General features: G+C 33.2%; 1 protein-coding gene across 1 annotated transcript; it reads left to right on the top strand.

Annotated features, from left to right (window-relative positions):
• The first annotated feature begins 1948 nt into the window (after positions 1–1948).
• On the top strand, positions 1949–6084 carry LOC107015025 (myosin-14). The gene is made up of 4 exons (XM_015215179.2): positions 1949–2391; positions 2858–4082; positions 4308–5230; positions 5327–6084. The coding sequence occupies exons 2-4, from the start codon at positions 2879–2881 to the stop codon at positions 5669–5671; spliced, it is 2472 nt and encodes an 823-aa protein (XP_015070665.1). The 5' UTR covers positions 1949–2391; positions 2858–2878; the 3' UTR covers positions 5672–6084.
• Positions 6085–7696: the final 1612 nt, after the last annotated feature.

The raw sequence follows: 7696 nt of genomic DNA, 5'->3' as shown, positions 1-7696 counted from the left end.
ACCTAAACATCCTTCAAATGTAGGTATTTTTTTTTAAACCTCAATTCTCAAATGTCTGCTTAATTATAATGTAACATTATATTATATGATCCAAAAGTTTAATTAATTTATAATTACTAGTTTAGTATACTTTAAAGTTGTACTGCAAATCTAATTAATGTATTTAAAGCCCATGTTCCAAGGGGGAAAATCATGATTTGTGGATTAGAAAAACAAATTACACTTAATAAAGTAAGGTCATTAGCTTTTCTTTTCTTCCAACTCTGCATTTCCCAATAATTAACATGATCTGCACTACTTTTTTTCAACAATTTCCTTCTTTACAGGTAAAAGAAAAAAACAATACTTCAAATAAACTAGCTCAACCCCAATATTGACAACCCATTAATAATTTAAGGGTGATCAATTAATTATTCTTTTATATAAAACAAAATAACGTATTTAGTGAAATTTCATAGGTGGACTTTGAGGAGGCTAAAATGTATACATATCGTAATACTATCTTGTGGAGATAGCGAAGGACTGTTTTCGAAAGGCTTTCGATAGTAAATAAACGGTACAAAGAAGAGGACAGTGAAAAATACATAGCAAATAACACGTAAATAGTGCAAAGTTTATCATAAAAAAAGCAAAATAACAAAAAAAAAAAAAAAGATCAATTGATTTTCTAATATTCTTTCATTAGAAACTTACTTTATACATAACTATATATATATAAAAAAAAATTCAATGTGCAATATTATGGCTATTGAAACCAATTAATACAATGAAAGTCTCAAGTGTTGTGGCTAAGGGAGAATGAGAATTACTTGGACTTCCCAAGAAGGGTGTAGATGGCGTGTATCGGATCCTTTGAAAGTAATTAATGCAATTTTGTAGGATTTAATACACTTGTATCAATATTTTTAGAGAGTTTAAGCAGCATAAATTTTACATCATGATTTTGACTTTCGATAATTATATTAGTATTTTTAAAAAAATTCTAGCAATATAAATTATAGATGATAATCATTTAACCGTTGATCGCGTTTTCTTGGGTTTGTGTAGAGTTTGGCTGGACCCATGAGGACCTAGTTTTTTTTGTTTGTGTGGCTTCATCATGAATTTGATGATGAATTGAAAACTATAGGTTTAAATAATTTGCATTGTTTTGGGTATAAAATCTTTAATGCTCCCTTAGAAATTGATGAACATCAATTGGTACATGCACATTTAATGAACAAACCAAATTCATCATTCTTATTTTATGTTAACATACACATCATTATCACTCTTCAATAAGAAAATCATGAATGGCTCTGGTGGAATTTGCTGCAAAATAAAACTATGGAGAATTTTATTTTTTTTAGGGTCCCCATGTAGACCTTTTGCCTACAATAATGAATAAGCAATCTACTAGTAGTATAGAAGAAAATTAATAAAAGAGGCATTGATTTCTTCGGTATACCTTAATTTCTGTAAGCTTTATGTGGTGCATATATATTTTATTTTTATTAGTAGAAGTAACTGACAGCTTATATTATTTGAGTGGGTGACATATAGTTAATTTCGTTTGTCAGTTGGACCCTTTTATTTATCATTTTATCAAATAAATATTTAAATTTGATGAAGTTAAACTTTTTAAACCCTTTTCCGTTTGTTCAGTGTGCGTGTGATGCAATTGGTAAAGTGTTTAACATGTATTAGATCTTGTGATATTTTTCATAAATCCGAACAATATAGATTGAAAAATATTTTAGGAGAAACACAAATGTGATCATACACGCTTTATACTTATCAAATTTCATTTATAAGATAATTTACTGAATATATTATTATTGTCGTAAGCATAGATGTATGTACAGCCAAGACACCCTGGCAATATGCAATATATTGTGGGCCTGCAAGCTAAGATAAAGATGTTTGTAGTTTTTATGTATTTAATTGAGATCTCTATTTAATTTAATTTGCTCTCTAAATTTGTTTAATATTAATGGTGACAAGTTTCCCAAGAATCTAGCTTTTTTGCTTCCTCCCTTTTTCAGAGTCCATAAACTGAAGAAAAAAGAAAAAATAAGGGGGAGCAAAAGGGGTACACAAAGTGGGGCTTTTCTGGGTCACCTTTTTTTATTTTTCACTGAAAACCAGGGAACAGAATTCTTGATTTATATTCTTTTGCTCATCAGTTGTGCTGGCAGAGCTTTTTTTTAACTGATTCTGCAGACTCAACAAATGTTAAAGTTCATGCCTTTGGCATTTTCTGTCAGATTATATTTGGATAAACAGAAATGGTACCACCAATTTCTCTGATTCAATTACTGAAGTTGTTTTTTGTCCTGTGAGCCATTAATGTTAGCTCAGAATTGTGGGGTTCTTGTTTTTTTCCAGCTGAAGAAGAAGGCTTCTTGATTTGTAAGTTTTTCTGTTTTCTTGAATCTTGATGTTATATATAGTAGTAAAGTTTCTGCATTTTGTAATTGTTTAGTGGTAGGTTTTTAAGAATGTGATTTCAGATTCTTGATACATGATGATAAGATTGTGTTTTTTTTTTCCTTTTGTTTACTTTCCAGTATTTAGCTTGGACCACAAGAAGTTGCTCTTGTCTCTTTCACTTTATCATGTTTTATGTTCTTCCAAGTTCCACCTCTTGTGAACTAAATGAAATTTGGGATCTTTTTCTTTTTTCTTGTGTTTGTAACTTAAAGGGGTCCTTTTCCTTCTTTTGTTATCTTGATTTTTTCTTCTAAATATCCCTTTTCCCCTAGAATTTTAGTGAGAGGTGATGATACTTTTGAATTGGTGATTAAGGAGTGGCTTATGTTTAGGCAAATGCCCTGATGAGTTTCTGAATTCTGACACTTTTTTTTGTCTTCTCAAGGGAGAGAAGGTTAATTGAGTAATGGATGAAAAGGGTGTCTTAAGTTCCTGTTTGATTACATCAGAAGGGAGAAGGGAGAGCTTATGTCCAATTTTCTTTGGTGTTTCTTGTGCATTTGTTGCTCTAGGGCTATTACCGGAGCCCGAAAAATGTGATGCGACTTTGTTAGAAGTGAGGAATAGGATGCTTCAAGGAAGTGCTCATCTTTTGGGGTTGCTTGTGTGGAGAGTACAGAGGTATGAAGCAAGAAATGAAAAGTCTGAATTGTTACTTAAGTTAGCGAATGCAGAGAAAAAAATCGAAGAACTGAAGGGGTTAAGAAGGGAGGATGCTAAAGCAAATGAGAAAGTTGTGTGCATATATGCAGCACAAGAACAGTGTTGGTTTAATGAGAGGAAGAAACTTAGGCAGCAAATTGGTGCTTTTATGAATGAGTTGAGAGTTGTTGAGAAGCACAAGGACACCCTTGTTGCTGAATTAGATTGCAAATTGGAGGAGAGTAAAGTAGTTGTGCAGTCGAAAGATAAGATCATTGAGGATGAAGGGAAAGCACGTCATGATCTTGAAGAGAAGTTGAAAAAGGCTGAAGCTGTAGCAGAAGAATTGAGGAACACTGCGAAATTTGATGCTCAAAGGCACTCTAATGAGATATCCAAACACAAAACTGCATTCATTGAACTAGTGTCTAATCAGCGGCAGCTTGAAGCGGAGATGGGGCGTGCGCTCAGACAAGCTGAAGCAGCAAAGCAAGAGGTTAGTGCTGTACTTGAGCAAAAGGAGCAGGCTATCTTGATGACCCAAAAACTATCGATGGAGCTAGTCAAAATGCGCAAGGATTTGGAACAGAAAGAACAGATTTTATCAGCTATGCTGAGGAAGTCCAAATTGGATACAACAGAGAAACAAATGCTTTTAAAGGAGATCAAATTATCAAAAGCCAAGAGACAGCAAGCTGAGCTAGAGACTGAGAGATGGAAGACAGCTTCAGAGTCTTGGTATGAGAGACATTCACTAAGAAATATGCTGTACAAACGGATGAGTCCGAAGTTGGAGGTTGTTCCCAGTGGGAAAGGGATGCTTTCAAGTGCAACGATGCTACCAACAGGAAAAAGCAGATCACACAAGGCTGATTATCTTCTCGACGAGCAACCTGAGGGTACAAAAGAGCCAGAACTATTTCCTCATGTTCCTGATAAATTCTTGACTGAGGATGCTGAAGAAGAAAGTAAGACCATATTCGCGATACACATGTTTTGTTAATAGCATATTCATCAATCTTAATTAGTGATAATATATCAGCAATACAAATGTTCATTCATAGCATATTCATCAATCTTGATTAGTGATAATATGTTTCCTACTTTCCATTGTTCAGAATTTCAATATATGGAGTTGTCATTCTGTTTATTTACTATGTTATTTTTTGTGTTCACTTCAATCTTCTGTGCAGTAATCACAGATGATGTCGAGCACTTGGAGAATTGGGTTCGATCAGAGGCTGAAAAGTACAGTGTTGCAGTTGAGCACAGGCATCATCGGGAGCTGGATGCTTTTGCAGAACAACTGAGACTCAAAGATGAGAGGTTAGAAGCTTTTCGATGGCGCCTACTCAGTATGGAACTTGAGTCAAAGAGGTTACAGTCACATATTGAAGTGCTGGACCATGATCTAGCTCAGCTCCGGCAAGATAATATGAAGTTGGATGCATTGCTATTGAATCGAGAAGTAGAAGTACAATCCCTCAAACAGCAACTCACGGAATATTTTCACCTTCCTGATTCCCAGAAGTCCAATGCAAATGCTTGTCCAAAAGAGCAGGACAAAGCCAATCATACAGTTTGGTCCAACGTGACGCTTATTAAGACAAAACTAGGTGAGAAAGAGCAAGAAACAAAGAACCATCCTGAGGAAACCTCTCAAAAGGTAAAAAATGGAAGAAAAGTTGAGACCAGAACAAATAACCCACAAAAAGACATAATTTTGACTCTACAGTATCCTACAAAGGAGATTGGTGAGGCGAAAGATGGAGTGTCACATATGAATGCTTCTAAGACAGAACACTTCAGCACAGAGGATGCTCGGAATGCTGGAACATCAACTTCAGAATGTGATAGCGAAATTAAGAAAAATAAGTCACTTTGGAAGATGGATTTACATGCTCTTGGAGTTTCATACAAAATCAAGAGGCTGACTCAGCAATTTGTCATGCTTGAGAGGTTGACCAGCAAACAAGAACCTGCTGGAAATAGTGAAAACAATGATAATGGACGATCTGGCACGAGAGGATTCCGTGCATTGATGTCTTTACTGAATAAACAAGTTGCTCGTTACGAGTCCCTTCAGGGGAAAATCGATGATCTATGCAAGCGGATGGTATGCTCTTACTAAGTATTATCCTTAACTTGAAAAATGATCTATTTTGTTGCTCGACTCATCAATGCTAATGACCTCTTGTTGTGTAATATGCAGCATGAGAATGGCCTGAATGTAAATTGTGAAGGTTCAGTTATACGAAAAACGAAGGAAGAAACTAAGTTGCTAGAGCACTTTCTTGAAGAAACATTTCAATTGCAAAGATACATAGTTGCAACAGGACAGAAATTGATGGAAGTCCAAACAAAGATTGCTTCTGGATTTGTCGTAGCTGCAGAAGAACTTGATACACCAGCAAGCTTTGATGTCAAACGGTTTGCAGATGGCATTAGAACTCTCTTTAGAGAAGTTCAAAGAGGCCTTGAAGTTCGTGTATCTCGAATTATAGGTGATCTTGAAGGAACTTTGGCCTGTGATGGCATCACATATTTCAAGAGATAGTGCTCATGGACGCGGAATCTTGTTGCCCTTAAGCCTTAAGGTACTTTCCTGGTCTTCTTAGCTTAACATGAGACATAAAATTTACATGGTGCAGCAGCTTATTCAAAGAATGTCTTCAGTTTTATGGAACCAAATCATTAATCCAGTCCCGGACATACATGTAAATATCCTACAAGTATAAATTCCAATATTTCGCATACATAGAGAGTTGCTGCATCATCTATAGCAGTATCAGTGTTTCACTTATATTCAGCCATTGTTAATTTTGCTTTACATAATTCTCTAAATAAACGAAATTCCGCTTAGAGGGGTTACAACTTGTGCATGAATATCTTGGATTTAATTCTGTACATGATCATAATATATAACAGGAGGAATTACTCCTTGATTTGTCTTCAAATGACAAATTTAAATGTTCATTTCCATGAGGACAGACAGGGGACAAAGCGACTTTCTGAGATATTAGCTTTAAATTGATTGACCATCTGAGAAATCAACTCGCAAATTTAGCCTTATTATAGAAAGTTTACGATATTGCAACAAGAAAACTAACTATTCCTATACTTTTTTGGTTCATGTAATGTGTATATGTAAATCATTCAAATAATCTTGTCAATATTCATTTCTCATTTGCCTTTTTTATACATGAAATCATTGTCCTTTTAAGAAAACATTATTGACTTGTTATAATCTTGTTGATTGGTTCTGCAGCATTTTTCAACTATTACATGAATTATACACTCTCTGTAAAATTGCAAGTCATCTTATATGCTATCACTTCAAAAAAGAAAAGAAAATGAGTGCTTGAAGAAGTCAAAAGAATATAGAGCGGTGTACATGTTTGACTTGGCATACCTTTTAAGTTATGCAAAATTATAATAATATATGAACAAATTCTACAATAAAGGTAATATAAGTATAAAATAATTTTCTAAACTGAACGAGTAAAATTGAACATAGATAGCAACTAAAGTTTAGGTGTAATTGTGTTACTACAACTCGACAAGTGTGTATTTTATTAGCAGTACAGTCACCTTCTGTTTAAAAATAAGTGTTATCGTAATAAAAATTAAGTCTTAAAAAATTAATAAATACAATGTTTAGTTTACTAAACTTTCCCTGTGAAGGAATTACTGAAAAAATATACTACTAATATTCATCTTGAATTTCTAAAGTAAAGGAACAGATATTTTAAGACTTCATTTTCTTTTATTAAGATAACACTTATTTTAAGACGGCAGAATTATCCAGAAATGTGCATAGGAAATCAATAGTAAAAGGTTTGGTCATGAAAAATACTTATTTGCACCAGATATATATTAAATAATAATAATTTTTGACTTAAAAGTCATAAAATGAACATGGACCTAAGAGCTGTAACACACATTTAATTGTTTTATGAGTCATGTCCAACATCTTGTAAAAAAACTTATTAATAGAAATATAAAAGAGAATACATAATATCGAGAAAATCAATTTTGTCATATGGTTTAAGCCTCTATATATTCGATTTTCTAGAAGACCAAATCGAATTAATTAAGCTTTTCTAGCTTAATTAAGTATTAGCTTGATTGAATTAGAAATTGATTAATGGTACAGATATTTTGTTGTGGCAGTAGAAATTGAACTGAGATGTGACCAAACCAAATTAATTATTGATGAATTCATTAGTTAATTTAGATGGTTAAAGTATTAATTAAGGGTGGAAAAAGAAATTAAGATATTTTTGGTCATCCCATGTGGGAATGAATGTCCTCTATGGCTTAAGCCATCTTCTTTTGTCCCTTTTTGAAACATTTTTTTTATTTAATTTCGATTTTTGATATTTATATTGAATTTTGATTAAATTTAAATTGATAATAAAATTAGCTTTCTGCTATTACGACTACAAATAGTTATCAATAAAATTGATAGAATTTATTTCATGGATATTTCCATTGAGCAACACAAGTGTATGTGGTTTTGCTTTTCTGCGAGAGAGATGAACTAGGAAGAAAAACATTATTGAGAGGAAAGAATTTTCGT

The sequence above is a fragment of the Solanum pennellii genome, chromosome 3, assembly GCF_001406875.1.
Source record: "Solanum pennellii chromosome 3, SPENNV200".
NCBI classification, from domain to species: Eukaryota; Viridiplantae; Streptophyta; class Magnoliopsida; order Solanales; family Solanaceae; genus Solanum; species Solanum pennellii.
This window is presented reverse-complemented; position numbering and strand designations above follow the sequence as displayed.